Source organism: Gymnogyps californianus, unplaced genomic scaffold (assembly GCF_018139145.2).
Source record: "Gymnogyps californianus isolate 813 unplaced genomic scaffold, ASM1813914v2 HiC_scaffold_32, whole genome shotgun sequence".
Taxonomy (NCBI): Eukaryota; Metazoa; Chordata; class Aves; order Accipitriformes; family Cathartidae; genus Gymnogyps; species Gymnogyps californianus.
This window is the reverse complement of record NW_026114202.1, coordinates 868,879-889,790: the sequence shown is the minus strand read 5'-3', so window position 1 is coordinate 889,790 and position 20,912 is coordinate 868,879. Positions and strand designations below refer to the sequence as shown.

Here is a 20,912-nt window from a genome sequence, read left to right as displayed (position 1 = left end):
TGAAACACATCAGCCAAGTTTCTGAAGCATCTTTTAATCGGAGATAAGAGTAAACAATTGTATAAAACGGTAACAACTCAAGAAGTTTCCAAAATTCTGCTCATGATTGACACACAGGTCTTCCATTGCCCCCAAGTACCATTGAGTATTTTTAAAAAAAAAAAAAAAAAAAAAAAAAGCAAAGCCTATGGTGTGGCTGCCTTTCCAGCCCAGTGATTCCTCCACACAGTTGCAAAATCAGAGCAGCAACATTCACTTCTGTCTTGGAGTACAGACAAGCAGGACTGAAACATCTTATTTGGTGGAAAGTTAAACACAGCCCACCAGTACTAGTCTGCCCTCAAGTCCTAGCTTAGCCAACTGTATCCAGTAGGTCTAGAAACAGCTTCAAAACCACAACTTGCAACAGAAAAAAATTTTAAAAAGGCATGTATTGTGATAGTTGTCTTAGGGGCAATAAACCACCCCCCTCCCCCATTTCAGAAGGCTGTAGTCCAGACTTCAGAGGGGCTCGCAGCACCAAAATAGGCAGCAACCGCTGGCCTGGTCCCTTGTGACAGCAGAGATACAAGCTATAACCTCCTTAGCATATAGCACCCCGATGGCAAGTTAGAACAACGTTTCTGTTGTAGCACAGTCCAATTCAAAGCTTGGCTGTAGTCCAGAGCGCTCACAGCAGGACTGAGAGAAAGAGTCTCTGCTATAGCCAGGGTAGCTTGGACGTGGAACCACGGGACCCTGCGTTCTCCGTGCTTTTAAGTGGCTTCTGGAGTGCATCAAGGAGATACGCTGAACCTGCACTGGGGCAAACCGTCACTGAAATGGCACCGTAACCCTCCTGCCGTCGGCAGCCAGCCCAGTCCAAACTTGTTCCGCCTTGAGTTGATCCTAGTAAAAACCAGTTTGTCACAAACAAAGATACCTCTGCAAATATCGATGGGACTAAGATTTAAGTACAAAATGGCTTAAAGTGAAATCTGCAGCTAGTCATTGGCTTTATCCCTTCTGTTGTGCAAAGCCTCTGACTGGTCTGGATTGTGCCCATTTCAGATTTGCTGGAGGTTTCTGGGGAAGGGGTATCTTGATTAAAGATCACTTGGGAATGTGGAGCTCAACACATCTAGATATTTAAAGATAAGTTCGTGTCTGCTCAAGGCCAGTCCACAGCCTTACTCCTCTTCTGTCCACTGGCCACTAGCCACGTGGCCATTAATGCGGTTGGAGCCGTTACTCGAAGTGCTGAAAACTCCTTTTGTGCTGTTGGAAGTCACATCCTCCTCTTCAGAGCTGCTCTCTACATCACTGCGGTCATCTTTTGATACCTAAACAGATTTGGTAGTGGAAAGGGGAGAAGGAAAGTTGAAAAATTCACAGAAAACAGTAGTTAGAAGGTTGTATCCATGCGATTAACCAGCTTCAGTCATTTACCTTCTATATTTGGTCCTGAATCACTTCAAACTCACAAGGAGGAGTGAGTCACATACTGCTATCACACACAGAATGCAAGACACAGACACTGAAAATGACAATTTGGAAACACGAGTACTTTGTACATCTGTGAAAGCACTACACTTTTTTTGCTCTCACCAGATCAGAGGACACTATAGATCTTTGGTTGGTCTTGTCTTCCAAGAGCTGCATTCTAGATTGGTTAGAGGCCGCTTTCCCAAACAACAAATTTGTTTTGAATCAAAAAGACTTCTCACACCATAATCATCAGTGGGTATGATGACCAAAAAACATGTATATATCAGTTTTAGAGAGAACGTTTTGTCCTACGGGGAGCAGCTTTGATATTTTAGAAATTAACCAGCTATCTTTATCACATTACTGTTTGCACAAAGTGCCTCCTATTTTCACAGCTTGTGGTTCATACATGAGAACTCTTTTACGGGCAAAAGCCTGTTTGGACTGTGGACTGTAGAACAAAGACAACGATCTAATCCAGCAAACACCCATTCAGGAACCGAAGGAGCATCTCAGCCCAGAGATCTAGATCTGCTTTACAGAGTTATGCTTTTAGTTAAAAGACTGACTGCAAATCCAGCTGAATTTGATTTGTACGTGGGATTCTGAACCTTTTGAAGCAGATCCGGGCGCACGCTGCTGCCGGCTGCTCCGAGTGCCGCAGGAGGGCACTGTACCAGCACCGCAGAACCAACCGCACCAGAAGGTGAAGGGAAGAGATCACAAGCCCGGCCCCAACTGCAAACAATCACCTCGGTTGGTGGCGGGGTGCCAGAGCCATAAACTCACCAGTGCCGAGCAGTGACTGCGTGAATGGCCCGTGCTTTGCATACCCCAAGGCAGGCTCTCCACACTTCTGCCTCTGCAACTAATAGCCCTCATTTACTTAACGTGCAAGCTCTTGGCTGCTAGCACCTTTCCAAGGATTTCAGGATTTCATTCTACTCTGCTTGCTTTGGGTCAGGGCTTTCAAACAGCACCAGGCAGGAAGTTTTTGAACTCAAGGGAAGATCTGGCAGAAAGCCAGGTAAAGTTAATGATCTCCAGAATTGGTTTTGACAGGCCTGTTGGATGTCCTGGCTTCTGTCTGTTGCCAGAACTTTTGATATCTTTCCCCACTCTCCTGCTACGTTGGAAGTTCAAAGGGTCACTGGAAGGAAGCAAAAATCCCTCGAAAATTTTCCCATTATTTGGGGTACAAGTGACTGTTCTACACCTTTTCGCAAGAAGCATTGCATTTCTCGTGTCCTCTTCCACTCAGCACAGTGTTAATGAGCACTAAAGACAGATATGAGAGTCTCTGTGGGCGTATAAAAGCAGAAAGGTGAAGGTCATGTAGCCAGCTGACAGCAGATAAGAACAAACCCCAGGACACTCCTTTGACCTTTGGAAAAACCTGCATTTTAGCATACTGTCAGAACCAGCACTGTATCAGCCAGGGAGAGAAACATTTTAAGAGAAGGCACCAGCCATCTAAAGCCCCAAGACCATAGCTTTGCTTTTGTCTTAGCCTTGAAACAGACGCAGATGTGTTTCAGTGAACAAACAGAAGCACAGATCACACTTACATGCAAAGGATGAAACTGTCCAGCTCCAATCTGGCACAGAGAAAAGGAGAAAAGAATGAAGAAGACAGAGCTTAGAGTCCTTTCTCTGGCTAGGTCACCTGGACAGGAGAGAACCAAGGAAAGGAAAAAGATGTAGACCTCAGGATACAGAAACAGCTGCACAGACAGAATAAGACATTTGCAGTAGCAGCTGTGGGGAACAGATGAAAAGAGCACGTGCACACTCTAAAACACGCCTTCCCCTGACAATCACTGCCACTGACAATGACGATATAAATATTTTTCAAGGTTACATTCCATGTGTAGGGGCAGCTGAGAAGTCAAACACAAAATAGAGCCGTGAGAGAAACTCAGATCAGAGTACCAAATACCTGATAAAAAAAAAGCATTTGTGCTATGAAATCAGCTGTTGCTCTCTGGTAGCTGCAAAGGAAGTGGCTTCTCTTGATGGGTAGGCTGGGTGTCAAATTAGTTCCTAGACTGGCTTGCCCTGTCTCCTGCTACTTCAGTTGAACTACACCTTTTTGCTTGGCAACTGAGGTTGCAGCCGACAGTCAGCATTGTTCGCTCTTAGGGCAGTATCTGTTGCTAACCAGCTGCTGTAGTTTCACCCTCCCTCTCCCTAAGACTCCCAACACAAATTAAAATTAGAATACTCAGGACTGAAGCTAGACTGCACCCCATTAGCCCAGTGACAACCAGCAAACTCCACTGCATTTCTGATAACCCTTTCTCCCCCGCATGCTGCAGCTCAGTGCCTGGCCTGCACTGACAGCCAGAAGCCTGTGTTAGTGCTAACAATTAGAAGATGCATAACCCTCATCACATCCCAAGAATCAGCTGAAGTTGGAAAGCTGGAAAACATCCTATATGATTGTTCAAAAAAAGAGCCTACTACCACCTTAAAGTCCAAACAAAGTACATACCAAGTCTGTCATCATCACTATTATTACAACATCTGAACATACTGGAAAATGCTGTTATTTCCCTGCATGACCAGAACAGAAAGGAAAGCATCCCTGCCTTTGTATACACCTGGCAACGCAAGGCTGCAGAGCAACCAAGGTGAAAAAACTACTGTTCTACAAAGCACTCCTGATGCAAGTCCCTCGAGAACTAGTACCAGCCCTCACTGAAGGGCCCAGTTTCTCATGATTCCTTAATAGGGCTTGTAGGAAAGAGGCCCCAAAACAGTCACCAGCAATCTTACCTTTCCCCGCACGAGGGCCTTGTAGGCAGTGCGAATGATGAGATAAGACCAGATGATATGCAAGATCTGCAAGGTTATCAAAAGCCCATTGAATAGCCACCATGAAGGATAAGGACCAATCAACTCCCAGCTTTCAAACAGGGTTGTATTCAAAATCCTAGAAGAGATCCAGAAACACATTACAGATCAGCTGTGCTGGTAACATGGCTTCCAGCTCTAAATTAAGATGACTGGCCAGATGCACAACAGTTTGTATCTCATTTAAGCATCTGTTGCTTTGCTCCTGTCAGAGCGGCCATGCAGCTAGACTCTTGCCAGTTAGGAGACAGACTAAAGCTAATTAGAAACATTTGAACTGAGCAACAAACAGGAGAAGATGTGAATGTTCTGCAATTTGGTTACACATACAGATCTGCTGCCAATTTCCTTCTCAAAAGCACGAGCATTTATAATAACTTTACAGGAAGTGATGTCAAGCTGCACTGGTCATCAAAACAACTGTTAACACATTCATACTTGGGCAGTCTTCACCCATATTTAAAGATCAGGAAGGAATTTTGTTCCCAGTAGGCGCCTCTCCCTGTGTGCTATTCTCTTCCCTCAGATTTTTATAGATTCCTCCTGCCAAGCTGGAGGACTAGAAACTGCTTTATGGACAAAGCCTTGTGCTTGCTTTCATTACTGTTTTGCTGTTCTTGTCGCTGGGAGTTATTGCCAGTACTTAAGTAATTTAATAAACACTTTAGATTTTATGAAGTAGAGAGGTATGGAGAGACCTTTAAAGACGTCATTAATTTCACATAGCTTTTAACATTTCACAAGAAAAGAAAAACAAGCCTTTCAAAGAAGAACCCAAGTCCCCCAAAATGCAGCTACAGAAACATCTAACTCATAGCCAGTTTACAGATGAATTAAATGCAATTCCAGAGATGTGTTCATGTTTTACACTACTAATTAGGGAAGGGAATACGTGTGAAGTGAAATAGCATAGGGTCTGCAATACCGCTGCAAGCTTGCCAGGTTTCTCTACAAAGTTGAGGAATTACATTACAGCCAGTGGAAAATACATTAAATATTTACAGGACTGCTGAGCAATAGCATGATGCAAGAGCATCACCTCATGACAGACAACAGCTATAAAAACAATGACAACTATCTCATCTGTCACTGGAAGGAGCCTATGAACACATACGAATTAAAGCTCTTCCTTATCCAGACTCCTCTGATGCATTTACTGGAAAACAAGCAAGAGCTTTAATTGCAACCCTGATACCAAAGTGTAAGTATTGTTTCTGTCTATTGTCAAGGCACCCAAAAAGAATGGGAATGCAAGCTGTCCATTGCCTAGGAAATAAATATATGCAGTAAAACCAAAATAAACTGAGTAATAATCAGGTGTAACCAAATTTTTACCACACTCTTTCAACAGAAACAAGAAGTGGATAACAGCTCAACAGAAGAACCTCACCAAGCCTGACCTATTGAGGTGAGAGGGAATCTCATTATAGGATGATTAGCTATAAGCCACTTAGCCAGGGTTTTACCTCCCAAGAAATCTAAGACCTATTTCAGGCTCTGAACAGTCACGACACAAGGATAGGACACGAATGTCATAAGAATCAGAAACCGCAACGATGACTAAGCCAGATACTCAAAAATCAAATTTACCTCACGAGACCATGCCTCATTTATAACTATTTCCAAAACTTCTTAAGAGAAGCAAACAACCCTTCAAGTCTTTCAGAGCAGATGCTGGCTGACTTGGCTCCAGCTAATAAGCACTGTCATCACTTCGCAGTAAGAGGAGAAGGGCCAGCTGTGCATTAGGATTCTAGTCGCTTTTCACACTCCCTCAGCTGACTGTTGAGAGGTTTCTTCACATGCCTAGTTGAACGTACTGCTCCAAACAGTACTTGGGTTGTCTGCAACTTCAAGCTGCCTTGAGGGACAGGCTGGAATGCTTGCAAGAAGTCTAAATACAAAGGCTTTGCTTAAAGGATTGGAAGAACAAACAAGACCTTACAGCTCAAGGTGCTTACCAGAAAGGATAAATGCCCAACCGTGTGACAATGAACACGACACCAAAGAGCATGAAGAAAGCATCACATAGACGTTGGTACTTGGCATAATTGGCTAGCTTTGCAGCCTAAAAGAGACGAGAAACATGAGAATATTAGTCCCTTTGTGCACTCATGTAATTACCAGGCTGTAGAGCTTCAAAAACCCTCAAGCCATCATATTTATAAGGAGCTTGGAACATTTAGGGATTATTCTCAGCACTAAAGCAGTTATGAGGAAAAGCTGACAAGGCAGGATCAGCAGTACAAGTTTCATGGCATATTTAATGCAGTTTATCAAGAATGGGAAAGTCTGTTTGCTCCCCTGAGCCCACACTAGCATTAGGTATGCAAAGATTTGAAAGGAAACTCACCTCTAAAAGGAAATCTGATGCATCATGGAGGCAGAGCACCAGCGTTCCAACCCGCACCATATTATTCATATAAGAGAATGTAATGAGTCCAATTGTAGCCAAATGATGTACGAACATGATCAGGAAGTCCTGGAAACAGGAAAAAAAATGAATGAAGACTCTTTGGCTGTCAAACAAATATAAAGGTTTGGAACAGAGCCACAAAACTGACTAACTGGGGTCATAGGATTACTTCAGTTCAGACTCTGACTCCACTTTATATAAAGCACAGCTCATCCCACAACATCAACCATCATCACTAAAGGTTCCAGAAAGGTCTCTCCCAGCATTTGTGCTCCTGTGAAGTCAGAACTCTGCATACACAAGCACAGCACAGTCTCTTTGGCACACACATGCAAGGTAAAGGTAAGTACGCCTGCAAACCCCACTGAAAAGATTGACAGGACAACATATGGTCCTTATTTTTGGCTCCTTTTGGCTTTACAGTCATATTGCTAGTCCTTTCAGCTCTTGGCACAAATTTTAAGTACGCTGCTGTTACTGTTGTCAGTGTGCAAAAGCCTCTCAGAGCATAGCAGGCATAGAACACAAGATAACCCAACAGCAAGAACTAGGCCACTTCATTAAAAAAATGTTTACAACGCACATACATTCAGGGCTGTTTTCCAGTTTAGCTCCCTGGGTACAACACTTCCATGTCAATGTACCTTACGATGCTTGCAGTGGGGAATGTAATCCACTTTGTTAAAGTCAGAGTACAAAATTAAACATTATAAACAGCATCACAGATGCCGTTAATCACTCCCCTTCTGCAGCTCCAAGATATTCTATAGTGCCTCACCTGCTAATATTTCAGTACAGAAAAAAATCCCAGGCAAACTTTTCTTTTTGAACAGTCAATGCAAGAATTGGGATAATTTGCTACTTTGCAGTTTGTATAGCAGAAGCAATAAACCATGATTTACTACGAACTGTTTTCCAACAGCAACAATAAGCCAAATCCCAGAATGTAGCGCAACGGAATTAGATTCCGGCAATCGCGACCAGTCATCATTCTGCTACACACACAGATGAAAAATTACTTTCAAAAAAACATTTATTACTGCTTTAGTGTTTGCCATTTTCTCACCCGGCTCAGCAAGGTACTGCTTTGAGCACCTCATTTTCATGTTTTCTTGCAAGCCTTCTAATTAAATCTGTTTTTACGCAATGATTTGATAACTTTTTATTGGGAGATCTTGAGTGATTCTGTTCTTTCCCCTGGAAGGTGAAAGGGACTCTCAAGGATACACCAGGTTGCATATCAGGCTTGCTCCTCCCTTTTCCCCAGGACTGGGTAGCGCTTACAGAAGGAGGTAGGCTACACAAAGATGTGAATGAGGAAGAAAATACAGTTATTACTATGCTTTAGCTTTACTGGCCAGGCACACTCACATTTTTTGTTAGCCCTATCTATTTAGCAAAGTGGTTAGTGCAATTCTGGTTAATCTCACCTTCCGTTTAATGTCTGTAAACTGAGAAAACATGAGAGACCAATAGAAGGCCAGCTCCAAGATATAGTAATAATAAAGCCTGGATGTTAGAGGCTGGAAAACAAACAAAGATAGCACAGTTAGAAGACAAAGTACTTTAAAATTTACATTAAAATCGACTTCTTCCTTCGTTCCTTCCCATCCCACTCTGCTCCTCCAGAATGCTGAGGCGTAAGTTAAAAGATCCAGAATTAAGGTTTAGTAAAAACAAGCTTAAGCAACAGATGTCTTACTCTAGGCTTAGTCACACAAACATACTTGTGTGTTTGAGCTTTTTTCAAAAGGAGTAAGATTCCCTTGTCAATATTTACAACTCATACTGCAGCCTCTTGATTAGGAAAACCAGGCACTGAAACAGACTGGTTGGCCTCTATACAATCATACTTGCTGCATAATGACAACAACACTGTAAATAAGTTACCAGTATAATTTTATGCAATTTTTTTTTTTCACTTTTAATAATCTCAGCAGCAAGTAAGCATAAAATGAATATGAACTGAGTCAATTCTATCTTAGAAAACACAGCTGTTGACAAACCTAACCAGGATCTGAAGACATAAAGAGTAAATGCCATCTTTGCACCTTCCAAAAGGGACGGCCATTCACTCACTGGAAAGCTTACCAGGTTGCAGCCTGTGCAGCATTCACCCCGCAGAATAATGAGAAGCACTCAAGTCTACTGAGTTTCAATCTGTTATCATTAACAAAAAATAAAAACTGAAATTGTGCAAAAAGTTGGAATCTAGTGTGTGTTTATCTCCTACCTGAAAAGGGTAGTTGTACCAGCACTGTCGTGTGTCCCAAAACCAGGGTGCCTAAAGGGAAAAAGATAAGTTGTTATTCTACTGGGTTTTTTTCTTCCCCGTCATCTAAGGCAGTTGACCACTACAGTACTGTTTCACTGAAATTTTCTCTTGATTCTACCATTCAAGCTGAATTTATTGTAAAACATCCTAGTGATTTAAAATATTCTTTCTGCAGTCAAAGGCAAGTTATACTGCAATGGAAATTCAAAGAATAATCATACAGCTCTAATAATAATAAAGACCCAAAGAGACGCATCTGTATCCCTTCAAGAGGGAGATGAGAAAAAAAAAAAGGCAAGCAGCTCTCTGTAGCAAAAAAAAAAACAAAAACAGTTCTGTCTCATTCTGGGGTAACAGTTTCTAATATTTCCATAATGACAGATCTGTATAGAAGCTTTCCTATAGTGTAAAGAAGGTCCTTAAACAGAAACCCCAGGATCTCAAATAAGGGAACATAAAGATCACTATCACCACTAAACCCCCCTTGTTTTAAGCTAGGTGCATGCACTGAAGAAGTGATACAGGTAGTCAAACCCCCTAAATTTCAGCAGGACAGCCATAACCCAGCTGCATGCCACGCAGAACAACAAGGGGACAGGGATGACAGACCAACTCACCGTCCAGAGAAACCTGATTCCATAAAAAAATATAATTAAATAAAATGTAAATCTCCACCTGGAAAAAGAAGCAAAAATTAAACTTATGAAATAGATATAGCTTCTGGTTAACATTTGTAACAAAAACGGGAACAATTGTGAAAAAAACCAATTCTGACACCTGAAAAGCTTTCACCCACCAAATGGTAATCCTTCATTTGTACACATTTCATGTAAGCATAAACCTATTTAAGAGTTTTCACACCACACACGAGTTTGCATCAACAGCCAAGTTTGAAATAAATTTCAGAGTGAACATGCATCATTCATATGCTTTAATATACAGTAACGGTAACAACAAGATAAGTCATTGTTATCCAGAAGGTATCCTAATATATATATTTGTCCCTCTTACCTTGTGGCTTTAAGTAGACAAAACCATACTGGGGGGAAGAATTAATATGAAGAAAGTTACTGGAAAGGAAAGAAACCAGCACAGAAGAAATAACAAGTCAGGAAAAAATATTCAGATGCTACTACACTAACAGAGGTAACTGCAAGCATTCAGAAAGAAACAAAGAACAAAAGAATGAACTGAAATGAAAAGAACAGGAATTCAAGAAGTGTCTGTATAAAAGTATATACATCACTGTGTAAGCCATAAGGTCATTCTGTCTGGGAACAAACGCTGGTCTACAACGTAACTGTGCAGACAGCAGGCTTGTCTTCAGTATAATTACTCAAGTTGTGCACATGCATACATGCACACACACGCACACTGAAGTGCTACGTTTGCATTAAGGACCTGGTCCGCTATCTAAAGCTGCTCATCACTGACAGGAATAACTCCTGTACATGGTCTCTCATGCACATACACAAAATATTTTAGAATACTGTATTCTAAAAAGCCCCCCTAACTTCTTTCATTTGCTTATATAAGAATTTATCTTCCACCAGCCAACCCCAAGACACCAGTTTAAATTAGCAGCTGACCACAGTTTCAGTTAGAAAAGAGAACATACAGCTGGAGCTTTAAGATGAAGCCACATCTTGGCCCCTGCACAAACATACATGCTCTCACAAAATTTAGTGAGGGTGGTGGGTTTGTCCTGGTTCCTCCGATGACGAAACCAGCGCTGGATCTTTCGAACATCCCAGTCTAGCTGCTTTGACAAGCCTTCTAACCTTCTTCCATCTGGAGACTGAAGAAAAATGAAACAAAGTGTCATTTCTCCTACTTCTCAACTTACTTTCAGCCTGAGGTCCCCTCTGTACTATGATAGAAACGATGCACAGATAACAAAAAACACCCACTAGGAAGGCACTACGTATAGACTAGAAGCAGGAACCCATTGCCACGAATGTTCATTCAAGTTTAACCTTCATAATCCACTAATTACTTAATTATTCAGAATGCTTTTGGTTTAATATTTCCCCATCTATTTCATCATTTGACAGCACATTATGACAAAGAATGCAATTGTTCTGTTTCTTAATTTGGGGGGAGGAGCTTTTAAAATATCCTGTCCTACCTGTTAAAACCCGCACATCAATTCAAACAGTCCAGAACTCAGGAAGATCAAAGCTGAATACATTTAAGTGTTGCTACTCACTGCAAGTTTAGGGAAACTTTAAAGTAAGAGTTGGTTTAACACACTAGATATTGGTATATTCCAAAAGGGCATCATAGAGATGGCATTATTTCCGTTAACAAAGTTTAAAAAAAAAGTTAAATTTGAAAACTGAAATAATTGTATGATAAAGAATATATCACTGTTCTCTGACTGGAAACTACTGGCAGTTTATTTATTTGAATAATGACATAAATGGATTTATAAGAAACAAAGTGAACAAAACCTGATAACTACCTCTAAAATGGCCCAGTGGTGAGATAAGCCACGTTAGTTTCAGACCAGTGTCCTTTTAACAAGCTCTGCCAGGGAGCTCTTACAACTGAAAGATGATAAACACATTTTACTACTTGAGTTACACAGAAACCCAAAAAACTATGTAGAATGCTGATTTAATGAAGAATCACCAGACTGTTCAACTGAAAAACTGAAAATCAAATGACAGATGATTTTGCATTGAGACCATGACTTTCCTGTAATTCCATCACAACCAGATCTCTCTGCACTTTACTAGGCTTTAATGGTTCGGGCTACCTGACACTTCTGCATTGGAAGTGAACCTGCCTCAAAGGAGAATTTAGAGAGCTCCAATTTCAGAGCAGCAATGAAATCTTTTTCCTGCATCAGTGCCACCCTACATTCTGATTCTCCAAATCCAACAGCAGACACAAGCATCCTGGTACAGTTAAATGCAGCTCTGTTTTCATAAGCTAGATAAATTTTGCACAGCATGCGTCCTCATGGGTTTCCTAAACATTAATTTCAAGGACATCCCCTACATAAAAGTCCTCCCCACAAACGGCAGGCATCAAATCATAGGGACTTTTCAGTTCACACGTCATTCCAAATACCTCAAAACTTTAATGTTCCCATGAGGCGAGTTTTAGTAAGGTTTTTATAGAATTTCCCTTCCATTCACTGAGCATTTTATCTGCTCCACTCAGAATGAAGTTCAGCATCACCAAATCAGAACATAAAACCTTCCATTTCATTATCTTTAATGAAAATCTATCATGCTGTCTGCGTGGATTTCACTGTCAACATTCAATAGAGTACAGACAGTGTGGAACTCTAATTCTGAAGTGAAGGAGCACTGTCAGCTTAAGTGAAAGAGAGGCCATGAAACAATCAAAAGAAACACCTACTGTCAACACTAAATGTTCTACCCTTTATCAGGGCACAGTTCCATCGACTGAACACTTTCCTTAAATAACTGACTTCCGCTGTGACAGCTGTTGTCCAATTCCACAGTAGATGGCAAAAATAAGAGGAAGGCATTCACACAACTGGCCAATAAAACCAGCAAAGGAACAGATCTCAAGGAAAAGAGTAGCACTTTTCCAATAGAAAGATACTGGGAAATTTCCTGTTGAACCAAGAATTAACACTTGTTACAAGAGTTACAATTTGGGCAAAGGCAGGGAACTAAAGGAAGAAGCCTCATACCTTTCTAAAAAGAGAACATTTTTTAATCCAAAACAAGATTCTTCTGTGCACAAAAGGATAGGTCAGCCATAAAGAGAACTTACTTTGCTACAAGAAGGACACGCCAGAAGCAAAGTAAAATAAGAAAGAGCACACTCATTGTGCATGCACAGCCTGAAATGCACTTCTCTCAAACTAGAAAAGTGGAAGCAAAAAGCCCCCCCCCCCCCTTTACTTACAAGCCTCCATTTCTAGCAGAATTTGAAGCATGACTCACCTTAGTGATGGATGTAAACACTTTCTCTAAAATTGCATTGGGCTGGGCTCTGTGAGGTCCACTGTCTTGAATGCCAAGGTTTATGGCACATGGCTTGGCAATAAACCTGAAAGAGTTCCAAAGAAAGAGCTAGATTAAAACAAGATATCTGTTTCCCTCCTCTGCCTAAATCACAAGGGCCCTGACTTGTCACCAACTGCAAAACCTATCCAAAAAGCTTTTGAAGATCTCCACTCACTTTCCTTAAAGAAACTTCACAGGTGAAGTAGTATCTTTTATTAGTCCAAATGGTAATTGCAGACAGCACATACAGTACACACATGTAAAACAAAAAATTAGATCTTAATGTCCTTGGCTTGTAAGGATCAGAATGTGTTCCCCCAGGGCGACTTCTCATTACTCGGAAATAAAATAATAGATCACTGATAGGAGTCCTCTGTGAACATAAATGCTAGAGTCCTTGTAGCCCTATAAACAAAATACCTTATTTCCAGAATGCGCCTTGGTGTCACATAGCTCAAAAAAAAGGGAAGTTCAACTGACACAGTTCCTAAAAGACACACAGTTTTGGGGGGTTTTTTTGGTCTTTGGGAAAAATAAAGTGGCTTGTTTCCTTAGAGGGAGTGAGGAAGACGTAAGAAGTCACTCAGCCTGAAAGAACCAAGATCTCAGTATTTCACTCAGCCCTGCATGCACCACATATTCCAAAAGCTGATCTAACACACTGTGAATTTTATAGCACGGACACTCTGAAAATAAGCCTGGTTTTGCAACTAAAATGAATATATACACGTTCAAAAATTATTAGGTTTTGCTGTACCTTTGTGTCAAAATGGGCACAGGATTCTAAGGAAAACGCATGTGTTACCTGAACATGTGAATTGTTTTCTCTCCTGTTGGTGGGCAAGAGGGGGGTTTCAAGGAGCAATTTTTATTATTTTTTTAATCAATTATTTTGAGAGAGAGAGCAAAGAACCTGTTTCTCAAAAACAATTTTGAAAAGGACCCAACATTTGCATCATTAAATCTATTTTGCTTCAAAACAGAGATTGTTTCAGAGACAACTGAAGACGACAAATTACACATATGTATTCCATTTAACAGACTCAGAGTGCCATCAAGCAGAAAATGCTGCTTTTTCCAACCACTACATTTGTTACCATTTCTCCTTGTGTTTAAAAGGAGAGATTAAAATTCAGGAGAAACATGACTATAAGTCTTCCAACAGCAATCATTCTTGGGAGTACATTGTTAGTACTTCAGTAACAAATAGCTATGACTGCATTTAAGAACAGACACAGGTTGTGGGGTTTTCCCCTTGAGATCAGCTCATGACTAATCCTAAAGGAACTCCCCTGTCTCAGAAAATACTAAACAAGTAATAGACACTGTGGCCCCAGGTTTCACTGTCCTGCCCCATCTCTTCATACGTCCTGTTCATTTCAACAGTCACAGTTTAAAAAAAAAAAAAAAAAAAAAAAAAAAAAAAGGAAAGGGTGATTTCCTTTTAGCTTGGCTCAAAAGGCTCGCTGCTTCCTCTATAAGGACCACCAGCCAGAAATCATGTTTTGATGTTATGAAACATTTGGCTAGATCCCCATAAAAGTGTACATCTTTATACTCTTCTTTCCTACAGGATATACCACAACAACAGCAAAGGAGTACACGTGTGCAATTACAGGATGCCAAATATTTTTATTTCATTTCCTGGGACACAGTACTTACAGCTCTATAAAAAAAAAATCCTGGCCTGAAGATACCGAGTTTGGGTCAGTTTCCTCACATAAGAGAGGAAACCTGAAAAATCTAAAAATCTGCACATTCAACTAATTTAGTATTCAGGAGAGTCTTCTTTTGTTTTAAGAACAAGTAAAGAAGAGAAGGAATGGTTAAGAAAGCTCATAGTGATCCATACAAAGTTTTGGCATTATTCTAGAATTCAAAATCTGAAGCATCAAGGAAAGAAGAAACAGCATCTCCTCAGAAAAAAAAAAAAAGATGCAGTAATAATTCACTTTGGGACCTAAAGATTGGAAAAAACCAAAACCAACCAACCAACAAACCCTCAAAACTTTGCATGAAACTATTCCTCAGTAGTAGGCTTCCTTCACTAGCAGGCTTAGGGAAAAAAATACAGATGTTTCCAGAAATCGGGGAGGGGAGGGGGATCAAGAGTAAGCCACAGGCTACAGATACAGCACAGGACTCCAGTTACTCAGTCAAGTATGTGGGTGACCAAAGAGCAAACCAAAAAACCCACAAACATTTCTAGGTGCATAGAAGCTGACAGACATCAACACAAGCAAACAGACAAGTCACAACAATGGAGGCAAGGGAGGTAGTCCCAGCCACAAAAACAGGAAGGAAAAAGGATGGCAGCAATGGATTTCATTACTTTTAAGGAAGTCTAACCCAACACCATAACGTAGCTTCTCTAACTCTGCAAGTAATGGCTTCATGCAACGGAACTGCAAATGACAACTGTCATTTGACACGCTATTTCCTTTAGGTGTCCGTTAAGGAAAACTCACACTTAAAACCTCTGTGGCATTTTATATTTTTTGCCCCAGAATAGGTTTTCAGATGTGCAAGTTTTGCACTGTATCCCACAGAGAAAAAATTCTGCATAGTCATAACAGTTAAGCACCAAAAGAAAAAAAAAAAGCTGCCCAGACAGTAGGATTTCCATTCTTGGGGATATTCAAAACTGAACAGCACAAGACCATTAGCAACCTGACTTGACTAAAACGTTGGCCTTGCTTTGAGGAGAGGATTGGACAAGGTGACCTCCAGAGGTCCCTTTTAATCTAAATTATTTTATGATTCCACAGAAATCTTAACTGCAGCAACTATTCCCAAGGTCAACTTACTGCCACACCTTCCCAGCAAGGAATCATCATCACTTAAATCCTTACACTTTTCTGAACAGGTATCTGCTCATTGGCATAAGTCATACCTACCAAGCTACCTTCTTCATGCTAGTTATTAAGACAGACTGATTTTGAAACCAACATCAATTTTCAAGTACACAAACTCCTATGTCATAACAAATATTTCTCAGGTATGTTGTACCTCACAAACCCAAAGGCAGAATCCTTCTTTATGGAACACTGAAGTTTGTCTGGTGACTCCCTATTACAGCTCTGAAAAGGAAGAACAATCTGCGAAATAGTAAGATTATATTATAAAGTATGCGCTCAAAGTAAGAGTTCATCTTTCCGTAATCTCTCAGTTTCACTGTGTTAAGATTAAACCACCTCATTCCACAACTGTCTCTAATTTTCCAGACAGACTTGATGAAGTAACATCTCAAATAACTTTTTTCTCCCCCCCAGCTTGAGCACAAGCTGCAGATCCTTCCTTAGACCTGTAGACTAACAAGCATACCTGTTACTGAAGGGCATTCCAGTGTAATTATAAACACATCATATAAATAACAGGCTCCAGGTTTCTGCAGATACCTAGGAATTTTTTTTGTGCCTGCAGTGGGACAAGATGTGTAAGGAGAAATAACAGCAAGTATAACCAAGAAAAAAAAATAAAAACAAACTTGTGGGCAGAAGTCCTTCTTTACAATGCCTGCACAAAAATCTGCCCCCCTACCATTGAGTCAGGACTTTACCTTCCTCTACAAGTCTTGCCTCATCTCTATAGTCACATACTTCCCACAGACAGTCAGCCTAATGAATATTTTACCTACATCGTGATGCAAAAGTTAATTTATAGGAGCATTCACTAACAGAAATACGTGCCAGTATTACAAGTGTCAGTGTCACAAAAGCACTTCCTCACACTGAAGATCTACAGCAAAAGGAGAGAGAAAAGACAGAAAGGAAGAGAAGCTAAAACAAAAGAGCTGCACAAGTATATAATTCAAGTTCTGAGTCATCAAGTCTGACTGCCAAATGTGTGTCAAGGAAGACATTTGACACAATCACCCCCCAAAGCCTGAATCAGGGTATATGCACAACAGGATTTTATTAAGACAAATCTGAACTTTTATGACATGTTCAAAGTGGCAGGAGGAAAGAGAAAAGCACTTCTTAAAAAATATGGTCTTTTAAAATAAACGTACTAGAAACTGCCCTGGATACTGCTCTTACAATCTTCTTTCACTTCAGGATACCACCACTGAGACACACTATAGCAAAGACACAGCTAAAAAAAAAGGAACCACCCTCTCAGGAACCAGGCCATGCTCTCTAGGTTTCACTGCGTAAGGCAGAGGACTTAACTTGTCATTTGACTCCTCCCTAAATTAACACTGCAAAAGAAATTTCACAAACCAGGTAGACATTATCACAATAAAGTAATTGCTACCAGGAGGACTGTGTTACTAGGTGCGGTAGGATGCACTGTATCTCTCCTAACATCTCCTACTCCAGAGAAAAGAGAATCTTTTGCACTTCTTCCCCAGACACCTGGGCTAAACAGGGCTTGGAAAGTGAGGAGACCTTCCTACAATATCCCTTTCAGGGGTATCATTCTGTCTCACAATTTCCTTTCCTTGTCTGCTGGCAAGTCTGAACATTTAGTCAAGACTAGCAGTAGCACACCAAGCTGAGATGAGATTTTGGCACTGCCACGTGTGTTCCTGGGTCCTCTGCACTGGTTTGAACTGCCAGTAGTTTTCTGAAGCTTTTTTTTTTTTTTTGGAGGGCAGAAAGATAAGATGGAGGAAAAAAGAGCCTCTCAAATTTCTATCCTACTCTGCTGACCTGCTTCATTTTTCTCCACAGTTTGTCTATCTTTTTACTTCACCCCAGTCCCCTCCTCTTGTTTAATTTCTGAAAGCTCAAGAAAATTCACACTTCTTACAGAAAGCCCACAAAACAAAACCAACTTGACTCCTACTCACTTTAGTCCTACAGCCCTTTTCACGCTTAGAAATACTTCTGCCCTTTCAATGTAGAAATTTAAGATTGACTTAATCTTTAATGAACTACTTGAACAGGAATACAAGGTGTCTTCGTCTGCTTCACCTAACCGTTTTCCTAAATAAGCCACTTTACTAATTAGTATCTATGTCACCCACACAGTCTGCCCTGCACGTGGCTGTAAGAGATATACATCGTGGAAAGGATAAACCTCTGCCCCAGGGAAGAGTTAATATCATATGTTTATGGATACTTAAGGAAATGAGAAATACCATATTACACCTGTTTATGGGCAGATATGATGACCTGCATGCACTTCCGTCATGCCCGAGATGCAGGCGATCCACAAATTGTTTAATAATATACTAGGCCATGTGAACGTGTCCTATTTCCTCACCCAGGAACTTGCAAGGAAACTACAATAAAGGCAGAGACCAGCAACACAAGCAAACCAACTGCAGAGCAGCAGCAGCCAGTTGTCTTTCACTCGCCCAGCCAAGGTTCTCCTGGACTGGAGGAGAAATAAAAGTGAATGCCCCAGACTTTTTTCTTGCACTACCTCAGCATAAGGTACCGCTAGCACTGGAGGAGCCTCTCGGGATCCAACGCCAAGGGAGAGAGGAGCCCTACGGGCTTGTGTATGTCGTGACAGACACAGAGAGGTTCCCGGGACAGGTTTTCCAGCGTTACACAATATTCCCTTTCCACACAAAAAGAGCCTCGGGAAACGCCGCGGGCGGAAAGCCCGTCACGGCCTCCGCGGAAGGCCTCCACGCTGCCTGAGGGGCGAGCGGGGAGCCCAGCCGAGCCGCCCGGCGGGGCCCGGCCCGCCCCGCCTCGCCTCCGGCCCGGCCCCGGGGCCGCCCGCCGCTCCCCCTGAAGCGCTCCACAGCCCGTTGCTAAGAGACACCGGCGGCCTCGCCGCGCGCTCGCCCCCGAGGCGGGAGCGGGCGGCGTCCCGGCCGCCTCAGCCGCCTTGAGGGCCCCGCCACCCTGGGGGCGCCCCGCGGCGAGGGCGGTCCCGCGCTCACCTCTCGAAGAGCAGCCGCACGGCGAAGATGCCGAGCGCCAGCGGGAAAGCGGAGAGGACGTGGCCCGCCCGCGGGTACTGCAGCCCGCTGCCCGGCGGGCCCGGCTCCCCGGCCAGGTCCGCCCACGTCACGTTGCGCGGCAGCCAGAACCGCTCATTCCAGAACCAGGCCCGCAGCGCCGCCGCCGCGGCCGCCGCCATCTTCCGCCGCCGCCTGCCTCCCTCCCTCCCTCCCGCCGGCCGCAGCTGAGGCAGCCACCGCAGCCGACAGCGGGGCGGCACCGCGCGCCAGCACCGCCCCTCCCCTCCCGGCGGCGAGGGCGCATGCGTAGGCCGGGTATGGACGGGCGTGGCTTCGCGGGGCCACGCCCCCGCCGCGAACCGTTAGCTCGGAGCAGGCGCAGCGCGGGGCCCGCGCGCCCGCCTCTGGGCACGGCGCCGGGCGGGCTCGTGAGGGCGAGGCGCGCGCGCGCGCGGGCTCCCGCCGTCGCCTCAGCGCTGGCTGAGGGGACGCGGCGCGAAGGCCGCCCGTCACGCGCTTCCGAGCCCTCGGGGGTTTTTCCACGAACAGAGACGAGTTGTTCTGACTGAAAAAAGTCCTCAAGACAGTCTTTAATGGGGCCCAAAGCATGCGCTCCTGAGGGGAGTCCGGTCTCTTCCCCCGGGAAGTCCCCGGCTGAGGCAGGCGCCGAGCCCAGCCTGAACACTGTGGAGGCGGTTGCTGTTCAATTCCGGTAGAAAAACCACCTCCCACTCACCCCCGAGGGGCAGGATTCCTCAGACGGGCTCATAGCCCGTTTCACTCACCTCTCAAGGGAAGGGCCCCAGAGCTGCAAGCAGGACAGTGCAACTTCTCATGTGAAGAGTTTATGGTAAGATACCAAGGATTAGTTTTACTAATATTAATAGCGATGTGGTTTAACATTTAAGCACAAAACCGAGAGCGAGAGGTACTCTGGCTGGCAAAGTTTAAGATACTCCTTATAGCTTTTAAAACATTCAGAAAAATTTGTGGTTTAGCTTGACAGTCTTGGGATGAGGGTTACCAACTAACAAAGCCTAGCCTTTGTGTAAGCTTTTCGGTGAGGTTCTCAAACTCTCCATAAAGGTGGTCAGTATCAACTTCCTTGTACATTGTGGCAAATGATCCATCTTTTGTATAATAGCTCTTTTGGCATCTGTCCAGTTGAGAGCAAATTAAACAGCCCATTAAGCACTCAAATACTATGATAACTAATAGATTCAAGGACAGGCTAGTTCATGATCTGTTCACTTTTTTTTAATCAACAACTTTATTTAAAAGTACCACTTGTGCTAATTTCTCCTTGAAGATGTTCAGCCAGTCTGAGTGAACACTAAGGGTCCTTGTATCTCAGAGACTCACAGATGCCTCATATTTAACTAGAACTAATGATGTATAACATTAAAGTCTCTGGTAACTGCAGCCAGTATTGCTTTAGTATCATGTAACTGGGGATGCATTATAACATTCAATTGCGTTTCCTAAGAAACAAGTAGTAGGCATATTCAATAAATCCAAGTCCACAACAAATATTCTTCCCTTCCTTTTCAAATACACTTAGCACAATTTCCAGTCAGAAAGATTTCCAATGGCTTAGTAATTTGAGGAAATCCGATACCAAATGGATTTTGTTAGGAAGAAATAAAGGTTACAGAAAGCAGCATGTGCTTGCACATCAGCATTCTTAGTTTTGCAGTACCTCTGTCTGTACAAATCAAGTCTTAACTTCTCCCTTAAAAAGAAAGAAAAATTAGCAGTAGGTCGTACACCTCATGATGTGCAACTACTAATACCTTCCAGCTAGATCGCAGGTTTCTTTTCTCCCTCCTTCCCTTACATACATGTCATACACCCGTGCATTTTCTCATGCTGCTGCAGGACACTTGCTGCATTTCTTCTAGGTCTTAGCCCCTGTCTATCCCAACCAAACCCACTTCAGGCTTAAGTGAAGATAACTGCAGTACAAAGCAGCTTATAGGAAGGGGGGAAAAAAAAACCCCTCAGTTGTTCTCAGCTACCAGGTCTGAGAACCACCTGAAG

General features: G+C 42.7%; 1 protein-coding gene across 1 annotated transcript; it reads right to left on the bottom strand.

Annotated features, from left to right (window-relative positions):
* Positions 1 to 169: 169 nt before the first annotated feature.
* On the bottom strand, positions 170 to 19,051 carry CERS5 (ceramide synthase 5). Its single transcript, XM_050914125.1, has 11 exons — positions 18,852 to 19,051; positions 12,944 to 13,049; positions 10,682 to 10,812; positions 9,632 to 9,689; positions 8,973 to 9,023; positions 8,170 to 8,262; positions 6,677 to 6,805; positions 6,285 to 6,391; positions 4,246 to 4,402; positions 3,036 to 3,065; positions 170 to 1,322 (listed from the first exon to the last, which is right to left on the bottom strand). Exons 1-11 carry the CDS (start codon positions 19,049 to 19,051, stop codon positions 1,170 to 1,172), a joined length of 1,215 nt encoding a protein of 404 aa, XP_050770082.1. The 3' UTR covers positions 170 to 1,169.
* Positions 19,052 to 20,912: the final 1,861 nt, after the last annotated feature.

Coding starts and splice junctions, on each gene's coding strand:
- CERS5 (XM_050914125.1), bottom strand. CDS start 19,051: ATGGCGGCGGCCGCGGCGGCGGCGCTGCGGGCCTGGTTCTGGAATGAG. Junction 9,690..10,681: donor ACTAAATTTTGTGAGAGCAT/GTATGTTTGTGC, acceptor TTCTTTTTCCAG/GTGGAGATTTACATTTTATT. Junction 4,403..6,284: donor TTGGGCATTTATCCTTTCTG/GTAAGCACCTTG, acceptor GATCTCTTCTAG/GATTTTGAATACAACCCTGT.